At 47.2% G+C, this 27,019-nt stretch overlaps 1 protein-coding gene across 1 annotated transcript in view; it reads left to right on the top strand.

Annotated features, from left to right (window-relative positions):
- Window positions 1-20,997, top strand: part of LOC138283648 (multidrug and toxin extrusion protein 1-like) — a 423,588-nt gene extending 402,591 nt beyond the window's left edge. The window contains exons 9-10 of the mRNA XM_069221585.1: window positions 18,863-19,017; window positions 20,841-20,997. Of these exons, the coding sequence (XP_069077686.1) occupies window positions 18,863-19,017; window positions 20,841-20,997 (312 nt within the window). The remainder of the gene's footprint in view (window positions 1-18,862; window positions 19,018-20,840) is intronic.
- Window positions 20,998-27,019: the final 6,022 nt, after the last annotated feature.

Raw genomic sequence — 27,019 nt, 5'->3', positions numbered from 1 at the left:
ATAATCCTTGAATGTTGCAGAACTATATACTCAGCACTTTGACAAAGTGTTAATAATCCAACATGTTCTTCTTGTTTGATACATTTTATTTCAAAGACAGCCCAAAATAAAAACAGGTAAGAAATGAAATAGCAAATCATTATATTTTTAATAATATGAGGAGTGTTCCACTCTATGATATTCTTATTCAGAAAAAGTAGCACAAAGAAAACCTTAGCAGATTCAGGTAAGAACTGATAGGTCTTGCAAGGCAATCGAAATGACATTGGGTTTAAAATCCCCAAAAATATTTTGAACCACCTGTTAATCGATAACTTGATGCCATAAGAGTATTAGAGGGAAGAGCTGATGCATAGGAAGGATCAATAATTCCTGAATGTTTTGAGGTGTGTTTAGTAGCGGGCACCATCCCAAATGGGTTTGGCAATGTTGTTGATGCAACAGTGATATGCTCACTTTGCAACTCATTTACAGGATTTAAAGAAGTTTAGGGTTTTTAGATATTGGGCTAGAAAACATATAAAACAATATTGAGTCACCTGTGAATCTATTAGGAGGTGCCATAAGTTATATTTTGTGTATTTGTAGCACATGCTATCATTTGTGAGGGTACCCAGGTGCTGAGCTTGCCTAGCTCTGCCTATGGTAGGTTGGTTAATTGAAAAGCCAGGTCTTCAGCTTCTTGCAGAATTCAAGAAGACAGGAGAGGGCTCTGATGTGGAGTAGTGAGGGTGTTCCACGTTTCAGGAGCGATGTAAGAGAACGCTTGTCTTCCTGATCTGGTTCTGTGTATGTGTGGTATGTGTGAGAGTAGGAGATCTGCTGAGCAGAGGTATCTGGCTGGGTTAGTAGAAGGAGATGTGACTGTCAGATATGGGCTGTCTACGTTGTGTAGTGCCTTGAATGTGTGTGTGAGGTGTTTGAAATGAGCAAGTTTTTGTATTGGGAGTCAGTGGATCTCTCTGAGTTTTGGTTTGATGTGAGTTCTGTGTTGGTGGTTGAGAATGAGGCTGGCTGACACATTCTGGATGAATTGTAGTCTTCTGGTGAGCTGCTTGGTGATCTCAGCCTAGAGGGTGTTCCTGCAGTCCAACTTGCTGATGACTATGGCGTGAATGACTTTTTGTCTAGTGTTGCTTGGGAACCAGTTAAAGATCTTCCTCAGAATCTTCAGGGTGTAGAAGCAGGATGCAGTGATGGCACTGACTTGGGAGGTCATCTCCAGTTTGCTGTTGATGATTCTGAGGTCCCTGGTGGGGGTGTTGTGTGTGTATGGTTGTGAGTTTAGCTGGCCACTCGTTGAATCATATTTGTTGCAGTGAATAGGAACACAACAGGATCCACTGAAATCATTGGCTCAGCGGCAGTGCAACTCAGCCAGACCTTGGTCCTCGTCCCCCATTGGTTCTCAGGACGAGGATTCCGGTCCCAGGTTTCAGGATTTGTTAGGAGGAGTACACTTTGACGTCAGCCAAGGATCTAGGACCTTGAGGACAGCATATGGGGGTCAATGCTGACTCCAGCAGGGTCCAGCAGATGGGTCCAGGGCAGGTCCATTTTGTACTGATCATCTGGGAATGCAGGAAAAGGCCTTTTGTAGCTTGTTTTATCTCTGTAGCCCAAAAATGAGGTCAGGCTTATGATCCCTGGAGTCCACTTCTTTGTCGTGGGTACAAGAGGGAGAGCAGATCCAGGCCCTCCCTCATTACAACCCTAACAGTCGGTGTTAAAGCAGCGGTAATACCGCCAAAAGGCCGGTGGTAAAAAAGAAATGAGATCACAACCATGGCGGAAACAGCCAACACAGACAGCAACATTAACACTCTGACCAACACGGCGGTAGAAACAAACACTGCGACGGTAACCGCCAACAGACAGGCAGAAGACAAGCTTCCGCCCACTGTATTACAAGAGGCCTATCTGCCATCTTTTCCGGGGCGGTACCAATCATCAAAAGCCATCAAAAGCACGGTGGAAACAGTCTGTGGAATGGCAACCACTCAACTTTCAACACCCAAAGGGAAACCAGGACGCCATGGAGCCCGAGTTACAGGTCCTGCCCATGTTGGTCTTCCTCCTCTTCTATCAGGAGCAGCAAAGACGCCAGCGACGACCACAGTAAGTACTGCACCTAGCACACACGGGAGGGGAGGAGGGAAAAGAGAGTGACACACACACGCATCACGCAACACCCCCACCCTCACCCACAACACCATACACACAAATACATGCTGCAACATTACAAATACAAACCGTCACCCCCTGGAAGAACCCAAGGACAAAATGAAATGATTTTAACGAGTGTAATCATTGAAAAATCAGATAGGCAAAATTAAAATATCAGTATATACAAATATGTACACCAACTACACAAGTCCGGATAGTAATGGAATCATTGTCCGTGGACCAGTGGTCCCAAAATGCATGGGCGAAGCCCACACAAGATACCTGACTCGAAACAGAGAGAACACTGCTGGGGCATCAGATCGAAAATAAACAGGCACCTCAGGGGGAGCGGAGGGGGGCACCTCAGCCGGATGAATGGACGACGCCACTGCTCCACGAGGGGGCTCCATGCCCACAGTCTGGTCCTGGGGAGTGCAAAGCCACAATCTCTCAAGTCTCTCCAGTGGGTGGTTTGCCCACTGCTTTATCCTGGGGAGTGCAAAGCCACAGTCTCTCAAGTCTCTCAAGTGGGTGGGTTGCCCACTGCTTGGACCTCAGCCGGATGAACGGTCGACGCCACTGCTCCACGAGGGGGCTCCATGCCCACAGTCTGGTCCTGGGGAGTGCAAAGCCACAGTCTCTCAAGTCCCTCCACTGGGTGGTTTGCCCACTGCCTTATCCTGGGGAGTACAAAGCCACAGTCTCTCAAGTCTCTCCAGTGGGTGGTTTGCCCACTGCTTTATCCTGGGGAGTGCAAAGCCACAGTCTCTCAAGTCTCTCAAGTGGGTGGGTTGCCCACTGCTTGCTCCTGGGGAGTGCAAAGCCACAGTCTCTTAAGTGGATGTGATTCTCCACTGGTTCTGGAGGGGGCATTGTGCCCAGAGTGCCTCATCCTGCCAAGGACTAGGGTAGTGGATGTGATTCTCCACTGGTTCTGGAGGGGGCATTGTGCCCAGAGTGCTTCATCCTGCCAAGGATTAGGTGAGTGGATGTGATTCTCCACTGGTTCTGGAGGGGGCATTGTTCCCAGAGTGCTTCATCCTGCCAAGGACTGGGGTAGTGGATGTGATTCTCCACCGGTTCTGGAGGGGGCATTGTGCCCAGAGTGCTTCATCCTGCCAAGGAATAGGTGAGTGGATGTGATTCTCCACTGGTTCTGGAGGGGGCATTGTGCCTAGAGTGCTTCATCCTGCCAAGGACTGGGGTAGTGGATGTGATTCTCCACTGGTTCTGGAGGGAGGATTGTGCCCAGAGTGCTTCATCATGGCAAGGATTAGGTGAGTGGATGTGATTCTCCACTGGCTCTGGAGGGGGTATTGTGCCCAGAGTGCTTCACATGCAGTGTGGCAGGTCCCATTCCCTCATCTGAGTGTGTGTGCCACAAGATTGCCTGGGAACAGGTAGCATGATACTCCATGGAGGCAGAGACACACTCCACCCTGGTGCAACTTCGCCTGCCACCCGCAGGTACAAATAGTGCTGGGTGTTGTGCCTCATGTACGCTGTGCAGGGTCCAGTACGTCTTCTGCAGCCCCAGACAGCTGCCCACTGTGATTATAGCCATGTCAGCTGTGGTGGCACTGTCTGAGCATGTCGTGGGGCTGGTGGCGCTGGTTGCGGCGGTGTCTGTGGCGGAGATGCTGGCGGTGGTGCATGTGTCAGCACCTGCGGAGGGAGACAGCAGGATGTCTCCTGCAGCCTCACACAGCTTCCCACTGAAGATGATGCCTGGGACTGTTGCTGAGGCAGCAGACGGGCAGGTGGCCGTGCAGGTGGCCGTGTCCACCGCCGTACAGGATGATGTTCTGGTTTGCAGAAGGGGTGACTCTGGTCCCTCAGCCGGAGCCTCCGTGCCCTGTCCTGACTTGCCCTTCGCCTTGTGTCCCTTTCCCACCTTTGATGTTGCTGCTGGTGCCTTGGCACTGTCCCCTTTTGGCTTGGAGGAGCCCTTGCTTGGTGGTTGGTGTGGCTTCTCCCTCCGGCATGTGGGCACCTTCTTCACCTCGGCAGGTGGCGGAATGGGCTGATCCTTGGCCTCGCTAGGTGGCACACTGGCAGCCCTGATGGGTGCCACCCGCGATGTGACCGGACTTGCCGAGACCACTGTGCTGGATGATTTGGTGGCTGAGGTGCTGGGCTGGGACCTGGATAGCCTGGCCCTAGGTGAAGGACGGGGGGGGTGTAGGGAAGAGGTCAATGTTAGCCAGGAAGAGTTTCTTAGACACACTAGGATGGGAAGATGGAGGGGGTTTAGGAGTGGAGGAACAGGCAGTGGTTGTAGGAGGTGTACGTCTGCTGAATTTGTGTGAAGGTGCATGGGCCGGAGGCTGTTGTGAGGTGGATGGCTGTTGGGTGGGTGTGTGCCTGCGTTTGTGTAGTTTGGGGCTCACAGACACACTGGGAGAGGACACAGGGGGACACAGGGGATGTGTGCATGGTAGTGGGGGTGTTGATTGCACGTGAGTGTGGTGATGGGCGTGCTGGTGATGGAGGTAGTGGATGAAGATGTAGTGCATGCAGGTGTGAGTGGAGACGAGGAGGAGGACGTGGAGGAGGGAGACACAGTGGAGGCAGTGGAGGTTTATAGCATCCTCACTGAGGGCAGCAGGGCTGACTTGGGCAGGGCCTGAGGTGCTTGGGGCAAAGGCGATGCCCACCCTCCTGGGTGAGTGTGCACGGGAAACTCGATGAGGGGCTGCTGGGAGGGTGATGCTGTTAGGGGGGGTGGCGGCTGTACCTGTTGATGCGGTGGGACACAGCAAGGGAGCTCCCATCAGAGGAGAAGTCGCTGTTGCTGGTGTCTGCTCCTTTCCCCGTCGTGGAGCTCCCCTCGCCCTCCGTCCCACTGGTGCCTTTAGACTCTGTAAATTCACCCTCCAGGGCCATGTGGGTTGCAGCTCCCTCCTGCTCCGGTGCCAATGCTCCTCCACCAGATGATGCTAATACACATAAGGACAGGGTGACAAAACAAAAAGGGGGGGGAAGACAGAGGAGACACATGGTCAATGACTGCAACACCACTACTGTTGGCAGACACAACACAAAGGGAGCAGCCCTATGCACTAAGCCATGCACTAACAGTGCTGGGGAAAAGCACATACCCAGGGGGGACTTTGTCTAGACCCATTTCATGCACAGCTGGAACCCATGGGAGCCTGACTAGGAGTAGAGGGTAAATAACACCTTTGGGGTTGGAGTGAGAATGAGCCTGAAAATCAATGGATCTACCTTTGCACGTCTGCCCTGGCCTAGGGGAACCCACAGCCCACCTCCCCCACCTAGACACCTTGTCAAGCGCCAGAGTCAGCTGAATGAGAGTATAGTCACCCCCTTGTGGCTGCTGTGATGCCCTCAAGTGCCCATCCAACTCAGGATATGCCACCGCCAGGATCCGGTACATCAGGGGGTCATGGTGCGACGGGTACCCTTTCCACATTGGTAGGCCATCCCCAGCTGGGCCTCTGCCGTCTTCTTGCTCCAGCGGCGCAGGTCCTCCCATCGTTTCCGTCAGTGGGTGCTCCGTCTATGGTAGACCCCCAGGGTCTGCACTCCCTTGGCGATGGCACGCCAAATACCCTTCTTCTGGTGGGCGCTGACCAAGAGGAATAGTGAAGTTAAAAAGGATGTTACTCTCCCGTACAGTTCTCCTCACACATTGGCCACAAACCTCCCACCCTGTCCCAGAAAAACATACACTCAGCATCCTCACATGCTGGCCTGTGCCCCCCCTGTCTCTTCCATCCACGACACTCCATACAATCATGTCCCATCCACCATGCACACGGTTTAGTCACCTGTTTGTCTGGAGGACCGTAAAGTAGCGTGTACTGGGGGAGGACCCCATCCACTAGTTTCTCCAACTCCTCCGCAGTGAAGGCAGGGGCCCTTTCCCCAGACACTATAACCACTGTTGCTTCCAGACGCAGGTCATAGAGGCACTTGCAATGTAGGTCCTCTCCTGTTGAAGGTCAGGTATCAAGTGAGTGAACAGATAGAGAATGGCGGTCATGTCCGCGGCGGTGCGTACTGTCACCACTGGCGTACATCATCATTGGCTCCTGGAACCCATAGGGCCCAATGAAAACCAATTCTGAATTGTGCAGCGGTCTTCAACCGCCTACCGCGACGCTACACAACGCCAGCGCAGTTACCTCATTTCCCCTTGTCCCACCTTACAGGTCAGGCATCCGCCATTTCAGGGGGCCACATGACAGGCCAACTAACTGCATCACACCTATTTAGGCCAGGAATAATGACAGACAAAGGTGCATAGAGATAAGTTAACGATTGTGCTAAACAGCCTTGTGAAACCTATGTGTTGTATGACCCTCTGCTCACCCTTCTCCTCCATAGGGCATGTCCGCTGGGGCAGGTGATGAGATGGCAGCATCCTCCGGTGTACAGGCCCCTGGTGGACCTGTCGACAATGGAAGACAGACACATCATTATCACTTACAGACTTGATTGTGCAACAATCCAGGAACTGTGTGCCCAGTTGGAGCCAGACCTGATGTCAGCTATCCACCCTCCCACAGGAATCCCCCCTCTAGTGCAGGTCCTGTCAGTGCTCCATTTCCTGGCAACAGTAGCCAAGGCATCAGGGATGTCACAGCCAATGTTCTCTAACGTGTTGTTATTAATGATCATGCTTTTCATCTCATTCATTGTACTCTTTGACACACGTCAAAGGAAATTCTACAATGAGTGAAAGTGTAGATACCTTCCTCGCATGCTTTTGGACCATTCATCAATTCTGCTGAGATTAGAGGTGCTGAACACCCCATTGAGAAAGAGCGTGTGGCGCTTCCCTTCAAATGCACTGAATGACACAGTTTTCTGCAGTGACCCTCCCAATGCCATCACAAAGATTTTTGAAACAAAAGCTCTCTCTGTGGACAGTTTATTCACCGTATGGGGGATTTTTAGGGTATACATCCTTGATTGTCTGTTGGATAGGCAGAAGAGGTACTCAGTTTGATACATGAGAAACGGGAAGCGCTTACAAGACCTGGAAGGGAAATATGAAACTGACAAAAAAACTGAAGAACACTAGCAGACCTGAATGAGGCATTAACAGCGTATAGGGAACTAGCTGACAGGGAATCTTTGTACTTGGGGAAAAACCACACAGGCCCCTAGATACAGGGAGGAAAAGTGCCCCAGTTGAACGCTCTCTTCATTGTTCCATACAGCTCAACCAACCATTATATTACACACCCTTAAAGACTCCATGGGAAATCTGGTAGTGGGCAGGGAACAAATCCTCCTCAAATTTTACTCATACTATGGATGGTTGTACACAAGCAGACAGGGCTTGATAAAGTGGGATTGGAGGAGTACTTAAATGAAATATCCTTGGTCTGGACCAGGATGGGAGCCAACAGCTTCTCACATGACCCAATTGACACAAGAGATAAAGCTTTCCATTGAAAGGCTAGAGGGTAGAAAGTCCCCTGGTCTGGAAGGACCAACAGCTGTTTTTGATAAGTTCTTTGTGGCTCTTCTGACACCCACGCTGATCAATCTCTATCAGGACTCAGTTGAGAAGGGACAACTACCCCTATGGTGCATGAGGCACTATTCACAACTATACTAGGACTAGGCAAGGATCCACAAGAGTCTTTCTGGACATAAAAAAGGCATTTGACTCGCTGGAGTGAACATTCTTGTTTGCTTTCCTATGCAAACTGTTAATAAGCACCAATAGTTTAGGCCTCATTAATTTACTGCACACTGAGCCCACAGCAGGATTAGCATTAATGTCTGCATTTCACCAGCATTCCACATACACAGGTGTACAAGACAGGGCTACCTGCTCTCACCACTCCTCTTTGTGTTGGCCATGGAGCTTCTAGCTGTCTGGCTGTGCAGCAAACACTTAGGAGTAATATGATCCCTTATAAACAAGAGCTAATATACTGATGAAATCCAGTTTTTGTTAAAGATGTGAAGGTCAATTTGATGTCCATCGTAGAGGACATTACAAGCTTCTTACCCAAATCAGGCATAAATATCAATTGGAAAAATCAGAGATCTTCCATATGACGGGGGCTACGGAGCAGACTGCCTGCAGAAATGGTGTGAAAGATTGGTTCGATATTTAGGCATAAGCACTGAGTCCTATAGGAAAGTTATGCCCAGCCCTGGAAAAATTAACAAACAAGGTGGAATTTTGGAATGATGGATTGTGCTACCTCTGTCCCTGGCAGGCAGTATAGCCATCATTAGGATTGTGGTACTCCCTCAATTTTCTTTAAACTTTCAACAGCATATCCATTCTACTGTGCAGGTCTTTTTTATATAGTTGCGGGAATCACTGACCCGTCTACAGTGGGGTGGTGGGAGTCCAGATTCCAATGGGAAGCCCTTATGCTTCCTAATGATAGAAGGGGCAGCAGTCCTGTACATGGAGTTTTACTACCATGCTGCAGAATCACATTATGGAATTTGCTTGTATGAACTGCAATGTAGCATGCCTCAACTACCAATAGAAAAAAATAGCTAGATGTAGGAACACAGAAAAAATAACATACTAAAGCCATTGTGATGTCCAAATGAGCTGCTATAGACTGGACAGTGCACAAAGTGGTCACTGTGGACGATGGTCGGGTCCTGTGGCTTTGCTCAGATTTACTCCTTCACTAGTTGATAACCTAGCACTCCCTCTGATGCTGGATAGAGGAGTTAAAGTAAGACCTGAGAAGGCAGGTTTCTTAAAAGTTGGCCAGCTATTTGACACAAACCAGTTTATTACTTTATCACAATGGACCAGTTCTGAGTGGAAAGACTGTTATTGCCCACAGATGTTTTTGATTACTTTCAGTTTGCTGGCCCACTTCCCCTTCTAAGCCTCCAGTTTTTGTCCCACTCACAAAAATGCTTATCTCCCCATGGCCTCTCCCCAGAATGGAGGCTGGATCTCTCAATTATATAGTTTGTCTACTTAGACTATTATCACCACAGGGCCAACCATGCTGAGCAGATGGGAAGAGGACCTTAGAGATCATATTGATTTGGCAACAGAAATACTGTTGGGCATAAACTAAGAGGGTATCAAATAATAAACTAATCCAGATTAAATTCAGCAATATAATTGTTTTTATAACCCAATTTTCTTCATAAAAGTGACAAAGAGCACACGGATTTAGATGTGGCTGCACCTTGGCAAGCTTCTTCTACTTGGCATGGGATTGCCCATGGGTTTCAGAATACTGTCAGGAAGTGTAGCAAATCATTGGCAAATGAGTGGGGAACCTGGTGGAGTGCTTCTCTAAACCACTACTGTTAGACAATGTCAAGCAGGTCCCCAAAATACCCAGAAGACTGGTAGTAACACTTAGGCCCTCATTACAATCCTGGCGGTCAAAGACCACCAGGGCTGTTTTGGAGGTTGCACCGCCAACAGGCTGGCAGTGCAAACTCGAGTATTACATTCTGCCGCGGTCGCACCACTGGGACCGGCAGTTTTCCGCCACGGTGGTCCCGGCGGTTTTCCGCCCCGGTGGTCCCAGCGTTTTTCCGCCCTGGTGGTCCCGGCGGTTTTCCGCCATGGTGGTCCAGGCAGATTTAATCCTCCAGGGCAGCGCTGCCCAGGGGATTAGGAATCCCCTTCCCGCCAGGTTTTTCATGGCGGTAGGAACCGCCATGGAAAGGCTGGCGGAAAGGGGAGTCGCGGGGCCCCCTGCCACAGCCCCATAAAGCTTTTCACTGTCTGCACAGCAGACAGTGAAAAGCGCGATGGGTGCAACTGCACCCGTCGCATGGCTACAACACCGCCGGCTCCCTTTGGAGCCGGCTCCCATGTTGCGACCGACATCCCCGCTGTGTTTCGGTTTCCGCCCGCCGGCCCAGGGGGGATGTCAGAATGGCCACTGTGGGAGTGGGGCCGCATTGGCGGTCGCACGGTTGTTAAAACCGCCGCCCGCCAAAGTTGTATTGAGGGCCTTATTCTTCTTGTAAAGCATTGCTTATTGAATGCCTGGATGAAGGTCCAATGCCGCAAACACTGGAATGGTTGAGGGATCCTACAACCTGTGAAACTATGGCATCAGAATTTGTCCTTATACAACCCCCATAGACTATACCTTGTGACATCCTGGGCCCACCCAGAAAATATTTAATGCCACATCAAGATGGAGATAAGTGAGCAGAACAGCACCTGCTGGTTATTCTATAACCGCTATGTAACATGTTATGCAGAAGTTATGAGTGGCTCAATGGGTGCCATCGTCCCACAGGAGAATGGGCCTTTAAGATGGGGTAGCATATATGTTTGTGATGTCAGTTAAATTATAAGTTCTCGGCACTATGAACCATGTCTAGAGAGCCACATCACTTTTTTCTGGCTTTAACATGTTTTCGACTGAACTGGTGATACTACATGCATTGTTAAATAATACTAGGTAACGATGTTACCTGTACCTTATATTTACATGTATTGGCCTGATAGGGCTTGTTTGCTTTCATTCATGAAAACATAAGGTTAAAGAAACAGAATAAATATATTGATGGGATACTATCTAAAGAATTAAAAGAGCATTCAAGTTCCCCAGCTTTTACTTCTATATTTTTTGTACCAGAATTCAATGGGAATTGTTGGAAAGGGGGTTATTGGTAAGGGCAGGTAAGTACCTACACTTAGCAATATGCCACAAACCCCCACTAGGTCCAGTCAGGGACTCAATAAATTAATCCCAGCTCAACCTTTGGTAGCTTGTCAACGAGCAGTTAGGCTTAACAATGGAGACAGGTGTGTAAAGCATTTAAAAATCACAAAACAATAAATATGTAAAACACAATAGAAATCCAACTCCAATTAATACCAATAGATTATGGCCCTCATTACGACTTTGGCGGTCATGGTACTGCCATGCCCTTGATCGTACCATCCCCAAATAACGACCCTGACGGTGATACCATCGTAGCACAGTCAGTAGCCGACCATTACCTCCTGTGTGGTATGACCATTGCTGACGGCGGTAGCCATCTTCAGGCCGGCGGAAAGCACCTTAGTGCCCACCCTATAACGAGTCAGCAGACCACCACGATTTCTGGGGAGGTACGAACGCCACAAAAAGCTGGCGGAAATTAACTGAAAGTAGGAGGCACTCACCTTCAGGGATACTGACAAGTCAGCGGATGCCCTGGAACGTGCACTATAAGTATTCCCAGCGCTATTCTACGCCATCCTCCTACAGGACCAGCAACGCCGACGAAGACGCCATTGATAAGTACATCCGCCTAGCACACAATGGATGGAAGAGGAGAGTCACACATGCACACGCCACACACACACCTGGCATGGACTGCAACGCTCACACACTCGATACAACACCCATAACGATACACACACACACATTCACAGAGACACACATACACACCACACACACGTACCACCAACACACACACACCAAACACATCACACACACAAAGGTGAAAAACATCAAAAGGGAACCTCACATACAGCCACCCACAGCAATCCCACTCAATAGGCCACAAAACAGGCACCCTAATCCTGTAACAGACAGGGTCAGCAAGCAAAACAAAATTTCAACACAACCTGCAAGGAACAGAAAACATTCAACACAACCAATTCTGAACGTACAGACTTCCATGCAAAGGGAGCATATGCACATCATGGGCGCACAACACACTCATACCGCCGTACATACATTATAAAACACAACCACACAAATACCACCACCAAGCTTACACAAACATACCAATCCACATTCATAACATTACTTACACTGCCCAAGTCATGGATCCATCCAATGAAGCCATACAGACACAATGCATAGACCTGCTAAGTGAACAGCATCCAACTACATTTGTACATTAACCATGTACTGAGAAAGGCATGACAAATGTTTCAAATTGACACCAACGTGGCCTGTTGGGTAGTTGTAATTGGAAAGGACACTGGTCAAACTATTTACAAAAGAGGGTCATAGGCCAGTCCAAATTTGTCCACAGGCACACAGTGCCAGGCAATTGCTCCAACTTGACTCCTGACAGCCTCATGGCCCCAGAGGCTAGGGACATCAATGGGGCAGGCAGGCACCTCAGGGGTCAGTGGGTGATGGTAGTGGCGGAGGTTTTGGTTTCGGAGGGGGGTCCTTGGACGATGTTTTGAGAGGGGGTTCCTTGGCCTTTTTTTTGGTAGGGGGTATTTGGCCGTGGTTTTGGATGGGGGTCGGTGGGTAAATTCTGTTCTTGACTGAAGAGGAGGCTGTTTGGACTCAGTCACAGGTTCAGGGGGAGGCTTTTCGGTGGGGGGAGGGACATGGGAAACAGAAGGGGGGTCATGGGAGGACTTGGAGACGGAGGGATTGGGTGTGGGGAGGGAACCATGAGGTGAGGGGCAAAACGGGGTGGGACAGTACCAGGGAACAGATCAAGGCAGACAAGAAAAAGCTTTTTAGGAAAACGGGGGATGGTCTGGGATACAGGTCTGGGAGTGGCGGTAGAGGGAGTGCTTGTAGGACATGTAGGTGTTCTGGATATGGATGCAGGTGTATGCATAGTGTGCATGTGTGAGGTGGAGTAATGTTGATTGTCTGAGTGTGAGCGTTTATGTGTTTTGGGAGGAGGAGGAGGCAGAGGGCAAACAGTTACTGTGAATGTATGTTGAGGTGTTGTCTGCAAGGAAGGTGGGTTTGCTGCATATGCTAGTGATGGTGGTTGTGGTGAGTGCGGATGTGGTGTATGGGGTGCATTTGTCTTTGCATTCCTTGTCTGTTGCTTTGGGTGAATGCCTGTTTGAATGTGTGAGTTTGATGGGTGAGGGGATAGGGATCTCAGATTGGGCACAGGTAGCTGGAGGGAGGACGGAAGTAGTAGGGACACTAGCTGCAACATTTAGGAGATCAGAGCCTGAAACAATCTCTTTAGGCCAGCCAAGTCACCGTGAATGTCTTCCAGGTAGGCATTCACAATGGTTCACTGCCCCACAGAGATGAATCTCTGGAGGTCAATAGCCTTCACATTGAGGACAGCAGGCTGACTGGGGCAGGGGCTGAGGTGCCTGGTGCAAAGGAGATGCCCGCTTTCCTGGGTGAGCGGGCACGGGCACCTGGACGGGGAGCTACTGGGAGGGCGGTGCTGGTAAGGGGGGTGGCGGACAAGGCTGTTGTTGGGCTGGTCCCAGATGGGTCTACCACCACCAGGGACCTTCCATTGGAGGAGGAATCAGAGTCAGTTGTTATAGTTCCTGTCTCCCTTGTGGTGCTCCCCTCGACTTTCAACCCACTGCTCCCCTTGGTGTCTGTGCTCTCGACCTCCTGGGTCCTGTGGGCTGCAGCTGCCCTACTCGCCAGTGCCCCTTCTCCTTCACCTGCTGATGCTACTGCACACTTATGAAGAAGAGGAGAAAGGAGGGCGGGAGAGCCTGAAAGAGAGCATAGGGTCAATATCTACACATCAAGCACATATCAACACAGTTTTAGCCATAAGCATAGCAATTACAGGTATGCAACAGCTACTACATTACCACATTCATCAACACTCCCAAATTGCTACCCAGAAGTAAGTGAGCACAACCATCACAGCTTGACAGCACAACTCAGGATCTGCTGCATACTGGCATGCCTCTATGAATCTAGAATAGAGCTATGCTAAGGGAATCTCTGAATAACAACCTTGCAATGTGATGCCAACCTGTGTATGCCCTCAGGGAACCATCTTTTCATGATCAGAACTGTACATGACAGTCACTTTCCCCCAATCCAATCCCAGATAGTACAACTTTACACATGCCTGGCATCCTTTGGTACATACACTACCATTCTAACATGCCTACAAACCTTTTACACAAATATTCTAGCTACATTCCATATCATTTGTACACTAGACATCTACCTTTGTCCATCACACTCATCCTTTCAATTCAGAGTAAAATAACACAAGAACTACCCTCTGTGACTCACCTCCTTGTGGCTGCTGTGCTGCTCTCAAGCGCCAATCCTACTCCGGGTACGTCACCGCCATTATGCAGGCCATTAAGGTAGTCAGGGTCCGATGGGCACCCCTTCCTCGTTGGGAGGCCGTCCCCAACTGGGCCTCGACCATCTTCCAGGCTGAGCATCTCAGGTCCTCCCACCGCTACCTGCAGTGGGTGCTCTGCTGGCTATGGACCCCCAGGGTCCGCACTTCCTTGGTGGTGGCTTTCCACATGGATTTTTTCTGATGGGCACTGAGCTGGATGGGAGACACAGTAAGAAAGACACAGTCATGTAGACACATCATGCAGAAATATGATAGGACCACAAACAGTATACGCGCATTTCCATGCATGACAGGACACGTACACTTCCTATTCCAGCATGCGTGTCCGATGCATCACCCTCCACAGGGTATGCAGCAGACACATACTATCATCCACACACAACCATGTAGTTAAAAATACACCAATGTGCAATATACCTGATGTTCTGCAGCTTTGTGTACAAGGGTGGGACCCCATCCACAAGTTTCTGGAGCTCTTCCTGTGTGAAGGTGGGGGCCCTCTCCCTTGTTACACGTGCCATTGTGGCTTCCAGGAGCAGGACACAGCAGCACATGCAGTGGAGTTCTGGTTGGCTGGAGAGTGAGGAGTCAAGTGAGAGAGGCTGTAGAAAATGGCAGTCATGACCGTGGTGGTCTACACTGTCACCGCCAGTGGTCATCATCATTGGCTCCCGTTTCTCATAGACAACAATGTTAACCAACAAGAAGTTGCACAGTGGTTTTGACAGCCTGCCGCCATGACGACATACTTTGGCGGAATGAGTTCACTGAAATTTTCCTCCGCATGCAGGACAAGCAGCAGCTGTTTTACACATCTATTGTCCAGTTTACAGTCACACAAGTCCATCACAGCTCGTACAGGCAATGTACATGCCAAGCAGGAATGGTGGTGAACAATGTCAGTCATATCTAGTCAGTTGTACCTTCAGAGTAATAAGAAATATGTTGCTGACTCATGAACAGTCTATGATTGTGTAGTAGGTGACGGGATAGCTGTACATTAAGTAATGCCTGACACCAGACATCACTAATATATCGTGTATGCGCTCCAGATGACATCAGTGGGTTGCAACATTGTTCGCTCATCAAATATCTATGTCTTAGACAGAAACCTGTTTTCAGGTGTAATGCATATTGCCAATATATTGTCACAAAATAGGACCAATGAAGTGAAATTGTGCTCACACTTGTGTTGCTTCCTAAACCTAGATACCGACCACTGTGGAGACAGAGACATGCATCTGTGTACAGGCTCCTTGTTGACCTTATCACCATGGAAGACAGACACATCATACTCACATACATTCCCTATCATATGTACAATAGACATTTACCTTTGTCAATCACACTCATCCTTTCCATTCAGAGTGCAACTTTCATGGAACTGTGTAGCCAGTTGGAGTCAGATCACCTGCCATCCATTCGACAACCTACAGCCTTTCCTCATACTGTGCAGGTGCTATCTGTCCTCCACCTTTTGGCCACCAGCTCTTTCCCAGGGACTGTGGGATTGGCAGCAGGTATGCCTCAACCTATGGTCAGTAATGTGTTGTGGAAAGTCTTCTCTGCCCTGCTCAAACATGTTGACAGCTACATTAACTTTTTCCATCCTGAAGATTTCCCCCATGTGAAGGCTGACTTCTCTGCAATGGGGCATATCCCTCATGTAATAGGGGCAGTAGATGGTACCCATATTGCATGTGTACCACCCTGAGACAACAAGCAAGTGTTCAGGGTTCGGAAGAGCTATCATTCAATTAATGTGCAGATGGTCTGTTTAGCAGACCTACATATCTCGCAGGTGACAGCTAAGTTTCCTGGCTCTGTACATGATTCCCACATTCTCAGGAACAGCTGTGTCCCACATATGATGACACACCTACAGAGGGAGAGAGGCTTCCTTGTTGGTGAGTATGATGAGTGTGTATACAATAACTGTGACCACAAAAAGCCTACACTTTCAACTCTGAACATAGAAGGACTGTAATAGTTGTTTCCACTATCCACAGGTGATTCAGGGTATCCTAATCTGTCCTGGCTACTGACACCGGTGAAGAATTCAAGGACCAGGCCAAGAATCAATACAATGAGGCTCATGGGAGGGCGAGAAGGGTCATTGAGCGGACATTCGGTCTTCTGAATGTGAGGTTCCGGTGTTTACACATGTCTGGAGGTTCCCTGCTCTACTCCACAATTCACGCTAAATTTCCAGAAGCCCTGAATTGTTCATTGTGGGTTAGGACTCCAACTCCCAGAATGCACCTGGCTCAATTCCAAAAATGACCACTGGTAACTGGTCAGCTGGTCAGTTTCTTCAGGGCTTGATGCAGAGGACTCTGGTCAGCTATTTCCTACCTGTAGCAAACAGGGAGCCCCTTCCTGAGGTGAGTTGCAGCTCTACCCTATTTATCCTTGCTCCTGGGGTAGAAAGCAGGGGGGACTCTTGTCTAATCACATGCGGGCCACCACCCTCTTGAGTAACCACTTCCTAGGAAGTGAGGCAAAAATCAAACCCAGGGAGCAACATTGTCCAACAATCCAAGATGGCAAAAATTCAATTTCAGAGGTTAGGTCTGGCTGAGCCCACCCACTGGTGTACCTAAGTTTCCCTTGGCACACCTCTTTCCAGCCCTCTCTTAATCTACTCAGGGCACCTGGCTGTCTGGGTTTGCAGGAAATGGGGGAGGTACAGTTGCTGTCCCAAATGTCCTTCCCTCCTTTGAAGACCAGTTTGGCTGCTCTCCTCCCATCCTAGTCTACCATCTGCTGAGGCAGATCTCCTCCCACTAGATGCTTCCTTTGTTTCAGCCCAGGACACTTCACACCTCATCAAGGCAGCCTGGCTCAAGCTGCAGAGGCTGACCAATCAGGAAAGGGCACTACAGAGCTGAAGTTGGTAACTTCTAGGAAGAGTTCAAAAACTCTGCCTAGGAGCAAGTTATATTAAATTCAACAGTCACAAGTTGTTGGATTTATTATAACTTTTAATTTGATAGTAAACATGCCATATTTGGCTCCTTTCTATGGAAAATAAGACTTTATTATTTTGAAACAAAGTCTCCCCATGTTAGCCTATGGAGCCCATTTAGTACAATGGGGATAGACAAATTCTTTTTATTTTTCCTTCACCAGGGCTTATCTTTTATAAAGTCCCTGCTTGTAGTTACACTGCACCCAATCCTGATGGCACCTAGGGCACACCTTAGGGATGGCTTATATGTAAACTTAAGGTAGCTTAGGACTTTGGAAGTACTTTTAATTCCAAAGTCGAATTTGGGGTTAACTTTAGCTTAAAAGCAGCCAGCAAAGCTTTCCTGCCTTCAAAGTGACACTGGGCACCACAGCAGAGCACCTATAGGTGCTCTACCTATGCTGGAGTACCTGAAACCTACAAGCTCTACCATATACTAGGGACTTATAGGCAGGTTAATACAGCCAATTATAATGAGGCTAATTTGCATAATCTATTTTACACAGAGCACTGTCCCTGGGACTGGTTAGCAGTACCCAGGGTGCAGCCAGAAATAGTAATCACCAGTATCTGTCCAAAATGTTTGGATTTGACCAGGGCAAAGTGGAGTACTTTCCTACAGGAAGGAAGACCTTGTAGGGATTACTGTGAAATAAATCAAATTATTATTATTGATCAGTGTTATTTGTCACTTATTTCTGTTCTCCAAACTAAATAAAATCTACAAAGCTCACTATAACACCAGCCCAGTGTACCTCAACTACCGCCTCAACTTCTACTAACCCACCAGACACGTTTGATCTGCTTCCCAGGCAAGAGCACACCTCCCTTGCATCAAGAAGGCCAGAAGCAGAGGATGCTTCTTCTCATACCTCACAGCCAAGACTTGGAACGAGCTTCTGCAACACTACTGAAGCTCCCCCTACCTCATGGACTTCCTCAAGAAATCGCTGTTCCAGATGAAGCAGGCATGATCTTGCCCCCCATAGGGCCTGCTCTATTCGTGCCGGGATAACCTCACTGGTGATAAGCCACACTCTGCAAATCCATATAACATACCACAACAAATTTGCTCTGCTCACTGGATGACCAAGTTAGATTTAAGAGGGATTGACAATTTGGCTTCGACAAGGGTAAGGGATCAATAGAAGACTGTAGTAAACACTTAATATAGTCACTTTGAGTATTTTGTGATGCCTTCTCGGCTATGTAACACCCTTGCTGCCTTTCAGTATCTAGTTAATGATGTTATGCAAGATATTTTACAAGAACTGGTTGTAGTCTTTATTGATGGCATTCTCATGTTTTCTCAGATGTTACCAGAACAACGTTGGCATGCCGATGAAGTAATGCATAGGCATGCTGTATATGAAAAACTAGAGAGGTGTCAATCTGAAATCAATCAAGTCTCTTTTTTTGGGGGATGTTATTTTAACATCAGGCATCACTATGGACCAACAAAAAGGAATACTGTTTTTCAGAGGCTTACTCCCAACAATGTAAACTATGTACAGTATATTTTAAGCTTTGCAAATATTTATGGATAATTCAAAGAGGTTTCTCCACTCTAATTTCTCCTATTTTGAAACTATTCAATAAGGGATGCAATTTCTGTGGGCAGAACAACAAAAACAAGTTATTACTATTACACCTATTTTATAACACCAGGTGTACCTTCACCTTTTATTTTAAAAACCGATGCCCTTGTTTCACTTATAGGACAAATACTTTCACAACAACATCCTAACATTAGACAACATCCTGACACTAAAGCCCTTCATCCAGTTGCTTTTTATTCTCAAACTGTCACTGCTCTTGAACAACATTATACAATTTCTGATCAAGAATGTTGGGACAGAAAACTCCTCTGACTGGTAAGAGAAATGCAACTCTGCGATGAATGTCTAATTGCACTGTTATCTGGATCCTTAAAGCTGTTTTTTGTTATAGGCAATCAACAATCATAAGAGTACAGCATGACATAGGCCTGTCTCATGGATTGCAGCCTTGCTGGAGTGGAAGGAGCGCCCAAAGCGTAACCCTCACAGTAGTGAAAGGCTATTGTCTTCCCTAAGAGTTCAGCAGCACGGGTTTGGGGGTTGAAGAACACTGTGTAGTGATCAGTAGATGTAAACAAGTTCTCTTTACCCTATGTCAGTGGAAATAGGGCACTCATCTCTTTAAAGTTTCACTGCTGTGTGCTTGACTCACCCCTGGCGTACATAAGGTAGATATAAAGTGCTGTGTAGCACAGGATTTGTGATACTGGATGTATGTGTTCCTTGGAAGGGTACAGTACAGGGATAGAGCAGTGCTGTGCAGAGCATGAATGGTTAGTGCATGTACTGAGTGTATATATTCATGCCAGGGCTGCATTACATGAGAAATGTAGTGCTGTGTAGTGCGTGTACAATAAAAGCATGTGCTAGGTATTTGGCTGCTTGTGAGAAGTGGAATACATGAAAAGTAAAGTGTCCTACAGCATACACATGGTGAGTATGTATGTGGTGGCAGTATGTGTGTTTGCTAATAGCACTCCTGAGTACAATGCAAAAAAGCTACAGTACTGAGCAGTGCATCGGGTCTGAATGTGCGTGCTGATTGTATGTGTGCCTACAGTGGCACAATGCATGGAGACAACAGTACTGGAGAACACGTGTGCTGTGAAAGTGTGCCTGCAATGGTATCTTACACGGAGGAACCTGGGTTGCATCTTGGGAGGCATAAGCCTGCTTGGTGAAGCCATGAGACGTAGAGGAATTCCCCCAGAGAGATTTGTGCATTGCTGCATTTCTGTAAGCTGAGTTGGTCACACACTGGAGGGAGAAAAACACTCACCCTTTACACTTCAAAAGGTTGCTCTTTGATTCAGTGACAGATCAAAAGGAAGGGGCCTGTACAAATCTCAGGATGGAGATGGGGCTGATAAGGGAATCATAAAGAGTAGGGCTGAGAGTCCAAGATTAACTGTTTGATGCACATATCATTGTGGCTGACATCCAGGTGTGACCTCTGGTCACTCCCATAGCCTGTGTTGTGGGACAATCCTGTTCAGAGTCTTTCCTGCTGTGATAGACAGCCTTTTAAGAGCAAAGAAGAAAAAGAAAAGTATACATCACAAAAGAAGCAGAACTCCAACATAAAACTTCAAAGGCTCTGACACTAAATCCCATTTTGTGTCTGGAAATGGTATAGGTAGGAGAGCTTGAGACCCCAAACGTTTGCCATCTGTCGAGCAGCTAAATGGGCTGTGTGAGAGGGGGAGTACTACAAGACTTTTGCTTGTGAACAGGACTAGGACAAAGGCCTGCTGGTCTCTCTGCTGGGTAGGGGGTTACCTTCCCTGGAGCAGCAGCACCTGCCTGCTTGCCAAGACCGGTGTGCTCTCTGAGGAACAGGAGAGCATTGTAGGGAGCGAGGTTCAAGAAGGAATCATAGTTACAGAACTCCATGAGTGAGGTGTGAGGGAATGGCCGTGCACCTGTGTGCAGGAGCAATCCAGTGATCCCCCATTTGTCACGAGAGGGCTGCTGTGACATGAGCCTCAGCCAAGAAGGGCTTTACTTGGTGTAAAAAATTGCACCAAAAGAGTATGAGCTCAAGCTGAAAAGTAGTGCAGCAAACCCATGTGCCATAAGGAATTTTGGGTAGCAACAGTGGCTGATATTCAGACCTTTGCCTAACTGGTACACCAAAGGACCATGAAGGATGCTGCAGGAGAGATCGCACCCTCACTGAACTCTGGTGCTGGAGGATCGAATCCCTCCCTCATGAGGGAAAGAGTGACTTATCTCGTCTTCGGGGATGGGAGCAACTTTGATTGCTGGGATGAGCTGGCAGCGCCACTTGAGTGAAAGAGCCTGCGCCTGACAGGTGCTGCTGCATATGCCACAATCAGCAGGACTTCTCAGAACAGGATCAAGACTTGTGAGCACCCACTAAGACTTGAACTGCGTCAGTGGGGCTGCAGGGTACTCGCTGCTGACAGTGCAGCGACACCATAGTCACTTTTCACTAATTCCCAAAGAGTCAAAGGGGAACTCTTGAGTATGGCCTTCTAGTGAGCATTCCCTTGATGCATCCACCATTGAATGGGGATTAACCCCAATCATGTTACAATGAAACAGATGGGAGAAATAGTTTTCACCTAACAATTGTTAGAGCCTCCACCTCAAGAGAATTGTGATATTGCTCCTAAATGCTGTTATTCCTTTGAATGTGCAGAGTTATAAAGAAAATACTTCTTTTTCCTATGAAAGGTGATCGAACATTGATTTTCTGATAGTACTGTGTGCACTTTGGGTTATGAGCCATGCTTACTCACTTCTATTGAAACTCTCCCCTGAAGGAGATTTTGACTGCTCATCCACAGCTACTGTTGAGGGTCATGTGCAGAAGGGGTACTTGGCCTAGTTGCTCAGGATCAATAGTAGGTTGGGCCATGGGACATCAGGAGTCAAAAGGCCTCACACATCACAGTTTGGCCCACTAGCCCCTGCATTCCTCGTAGTCCTCTGGAAAGCGTTCTGATGGCGAGTTAAGTCTTTTGCTCACTGCTGACATTAGTTAAAAAGAGCAAATCATGAATTTATAGTATGGACTGATTATACAAATTTCAGATTCATGAGATCCATGAGCTGTGAGGACTACAGACATAAACAATGGGTGCTTTTTCCTCCCATTTTCCCTATCAGCTAAATTATTGACCAGGAAATAGACAAGGAAAACACATGTTTTTTCCTGGTATAAATATGTCAATGGTGCCTTTCTTTTCCACATATAGCACCTCTGGCCACTACTGTGCTCTCAGTCATAGACTATCATGACACAAGTTTAGAAAGCTGGAGCAACAGCATCATTTTCAAGAATGTTCATAAGCTGAACCACTCAAAAACAAGATACACATAGACTTCTATTCTGAAACTACAAGTTACATTTACCTAAGACGGACCTACAAAAACAAATATTACAATGATGTCAGGCTGCACCTGCAGAGGGCTAGACCCGTCTAGTGCCAAAGTTATGGAGTTAGCGTCATTCTTTACCGTGAAAACCTACCTTGCGTCAATGAGATGCAAGGTAGGCGTTCCAGGGCAAAAAATGACTCAAAGGCCTTAGCGCCTTATTTATCCTCCCGTGCAAAAATCACGCACAGGAGGAGGAGGGCCTTAAATAATGGCGCTAAGCCTGCTTAGCACCATTATTTAACACCTGGGTCAGGGAAGGTGTTAGGGGACCTGTGGGCTCATTTCCATGGTCAGAGACCATGGAAACAGCCCACAGGTGCTCTTCCCTGCCCCCAGGGCCACCCCCTGGAGGACACCTAAGGATGGGGGGACCCATCCCAGGTAAGTCCAGGTAGGGATTTTTAATTTTTTATTCAAAGTGCCATAGGGGGGCCTATCTTGGGCCCCCCTACATGGCATTGTGCCCAATGGCCATGCCCAGGGGACATAAGTCCCCTGGGTGCGGTCATTGGGCTGGGGGGCATTACTCCTGTCTTTACTAAGACAGGAGTCATGTCCATGGGAGTTGTGCGTAAAAAGAATGACGCTAGTCAGGTTAGAGTCATTTTTGTGACTCTATTCTGACTAGCGCCACCCCTTGCCTCACAACCTCCAGTTCTCCCTACACCTCCCCTACCCGGTTAGCATCATGTATTTTGACCCTAACCAGGCCTTAGCGCCGGCTTCCGCCATTCCTTAAATATGGCGCCCAGCTGGCGTCCAGGAATGGCGCAAGCCGGCGCTATACTTTTAGATGCAAACCTGCGCTAACGCAGGTTTGCGTCAAAAAGAATAAAAATGGGTCTTCATACCTTTAGCCAAATTCAGTTATGTTTATGAAATATACTGTTAGTTCATATGGTTTGCCAACAGATATCATCACAGATAGAGAGACACAGTTTACATACAAACTTGGGTCTGCATTGTTTTATCATGGGCAATCAGGAAAATGTGTTGGAGACTGAGTTTGTATAAGATGTTGAATTTCGGAATCAGTTCGGGCTATATTAAGGGCAGATGTTTCTGCCCCGGAGGTTAAAGACACCTCTCTCTCTGCCAGAACTGCAATAATCTTGTTTAAGTTATCAAAGCATGTATGTATTTATCATAGCCACTTTTGACTAGGGAACCCTTTCTCACAGTTTCTTTGGAGGAGCTTAGACTGCAATACCACATTTCACTGTTTTTGGATCAACCCACGGAAACTTTCATTTGTTCTAATAACCATGGACCATTTCCTAGGACTGTATGATAAGAAGGAATGAATGAACAAGGCCTAACCTTGCATACAAGCAAAGCCAGGCTTCACTGTGTACAAGCTATGTACAACATGATAGAATCACAAAGGAATAAATATCTTAGTGCTATGGTTCATGCAGATACCCTAATGAATGCAGGATTGTCTTTTGCCCAACAATTTAAATCAAAAGGAAATTTCCATATAAGCTGAAGAAAAATGTTTTGCATATTCTCATACCAGCCTAAGGAGTGTGTTTTTGACAGTCGTAAAAATAAACAGTAGTAATTGGTCAGGAGATTATCTCATGCAAGAACCACAAAGAATGTAGATCTTCTGCCACAAGACTGCGGTGCTCTCTGTCTATTCTGTTGACAAAAGAGTGTTTGATGCCTGTTATTTAGTGTTTGTTATCTGCTTTGAGTTCAAATTGTAGGGACTAACGGTTCAGACTAATTCATAAGATACCATGGCACTTTATTCATTTTCAACATTTATAATGTCCAATTAAACTGTGTTATTGTCGCCTGCACCTAAGGCTGCCCTGTTGCAGAAGATTAAAATCTTCTTTCAAAAGAGTGAGTGCGGAAATAATGGTGGTTGAAACAGTGTGTATGCATTTTGAGAGTGGTTGAAAACCAGTGTCAATAATCTTAAATGGCCTTTGCATTATTTCAGCTTCTCTAATGCTTTCTGTAGATTTTCTTTACAATGTGCTTGCTCCTCTGGTTTTTATAAGAGCGTGAATTAGGGTATATGGAAGTTATTTATTTTTAAGAAATGTGGCCCCACGAGGAAATCACTAAAATCCATGTCTTCACTAAGCTTTAAGAGGTCCTTGTTCACAGCATTTAAAATGGAATTAGAAACCAACTTTAGCATAACTTGACAATATGGTACATAATTACAGTAATGGGGAATATATATTATATCAATAGCCAGGTTTGTTTGCTGTTGACTTACAGCTTTAGATAGGAATAAGCTATATGTTCCATCCTTCATCATTTAAAATAATTCACTATCAGGATGATTCCTTTCCATTTCCAACCTGAAAGTGTGTCAAATTAATCTTAGCAAATAATGGTGTCTTTAAATATTTAATAGCCACAATGTATGTTGTCTGGTGTATTGTTGTGTTTAAAAAGATTATTTCTCTGGCCACAATGTATATCCTAAAACAGTGTATGAGTGCCCTTAATGTGCCACAATGTAGTTCCCAATGGACTTTTTCCACTTATTTTGTCTTCCCAATATGCATACCCTTTCTCTGGAAACAAATCAATGAACAGTGTGGAATAAATAAACCCATGATTAGTGATCAATATATTTTTCTGTTGCAGGCTCTCTGAACCCCATAAAGGATTTGTAGCTAGGTGAATCCTGTACCATTCACTGGCTAGTTTAAATGTACCATTAGCTTGTCCCACTATGATATTCAATACAAGGCAAAATGGGTGTGAATGTAGCAGTTGTGCTCCCAGAGCAGACTTAGCATCCATAAATGCCTTCGTGGTGAACTTGGACCATTGTCTGATTCAGATGTATGAACTGCTCCCATTACTACTAGGCAATGCAAGTCTTTCATGACTGCATGAGGATAGAAGTTTGTTTTTGGGGCAAACCCAAAGGAACCTAGAGCATTAATGGACACAAACCAGCAATGTATTTATATTGAGTGACACTCTGTAGTGGCCCAAAATGGTTGGGAAAATTCACCCCTATTGGCTATCAGAGACAGTAAGGTAAGTTAGTGCTGGTCTTGTAATAGCTGAATATTTTATTTGTTAGTAAATGCTGCATTGCATGCATATTGTTTTGTAAGTTTTGGTGAATATGGTAAACAATACCATAACTGTAGCAGTGATAGAGTAGCACTGATGCCAGCATGCGCTGAAGTTATCTCCTCATGAGCTGCCCCAAATTAGATCTAACCTGGCTTGGTTATTAGGAATATGTCTGTCTTCTACCCCAGGTAAAAAATCCATGCAAACATTATATTTAATGAAAGTGTAGGAGTATTTGGAGGGAAAATCATCAGAAGGCTTCTCTCCTTTTAACTTTGCCTGTATTGCCACTGCAATATCTTCATAGATCTTAGTTTGAGATAGAGTTGCAGCAGTTACCTTAAAGGTTTGCACTAACATTGTTAAAGTCCCATCTACTGCACAGTTTTAATTAGCATGAATTCCTTCGCTTTTATTGGCCGTGGTGTGATGTACATGGTCAAACGGAAGCTTGTCTTATCGAACAGCTATTTTCCCTAAAGTTATTAATTTGTCTGCCACCGCCAGGGAGCTGCCATTGGAGGAGGAATCTGAAGATGGTGTGGTTGGTCCTGCCTCCCCTGTGGCACTCCCCTCACCCTCTGCCCCACTGGTCCCCTCAGCTCTGCTGGAAACAGCCTCCTGGGTTCTGTGGGCTGCAGCTTTCCCACACGCCGGTACCCCTTCTTCTTCGCCAGATGATGCTGATGCACACAAATACAGGAGAGGGAGGGATGGAGGGTGGGAGAGAGAGAGACAGGGTGCAATGGTCACACAGATTAACAACATCATTATCTGCTGACGTGCTATGGCACGCCATGCCCTCACCTATACATGCTACAAGAGTGGGATACCATGGAGGAAACTACAGCTAAGCTGATGTGAACTGCTGATGGTGGTCCACTTTCACCCATGCACTTGATGTGAGTCACACTAGTCACACTTGCCCATTACTTGGCAACTCCACATGGCCGTTTAGGGAAACAATTCCTGTACTCCTGAATCAAATGAATCCTGCATGGGTAGGTAGCATGTCTACTAAGCCATTGACAATTAGCACAGTGACATTTTGGTCCACTCTGCCTCACTACACATACAGTACATGGCAGCAGATTGAGAACTCACTTATCTCCTCTAGCACAGTGGTAGGCAAATACAGATGAGAATGCCCTGAAACCTCAGGTGTACTGATGACGTTGGCAGGAGCTGGGTTCCCAAACCTGGTTGAGGGTGATCACACAAATTACACATTGGAAGTAATTGCCCTCATAAGTCACTGTCTGCTTGGTATGGGCACACATCTGTGATACCAATCCTGCCAGGGTGGCTGATACCCATAGTGGACAGGCATTTTCCTAGTACCTATGCTACAGCTTTCCACTAGTACTCAACCCAGACCCACCTAAGCAACACATTAACAAGGTGAAAGTGTGTACTTACCACCTGGTGGCTGCTGTGCTGCCCTCAAGCGCCCATCCACCTCAGGGTAGGCCACTGCCGAAATGCGGGCCATAAGGGGGGCTCAGGTTCTGACAGGCACCCCTCCCTCATTGTGCAGACGTTCCCAGCTAGGCCTCCTCAGTCTTCCGGGCCTAGCATCTCAGGTTCTCCCACCTCTTTCTGCAGTGGGTGCTCCACCGGGCATAGACCCCCAGGGTCTGCACTTGCTTGGTGATGGCCTGCCAAATCCCCTTCTTCTGATGGGCGCTGACCTGCATGGGCAACACAGACAGCAGGACAAAGTCATTTAGAGTGGCATCACAGGGACAGCAGTGGACAGCACACATCTCACACATCTTATGCCCACACTCACATGTCTTCACACCACTTACGCTCAGACTCCTCACCCATCTCCATGCATCCACTCTAT

This window comes from Pleurodeles waltl, chromosome 3_1 (genome assembly GCF_031143425.1).
Source record: "Pleurodeles waltl isolate 20211129_DDA chromosome 3_1, aPleWal1.hap1.20221129, whole genome shotgun sequence".
NCBI lineage: Eukaryota > Metazoa > Chordata > Amphibia > Caudata > Salamandridae > Pleurodeles > Pleurodeles waltl.
Note: the sequence above shows the minus strand (reverse complement) of the source record. Positions and strands in the feature narration are given on the sequence as shown.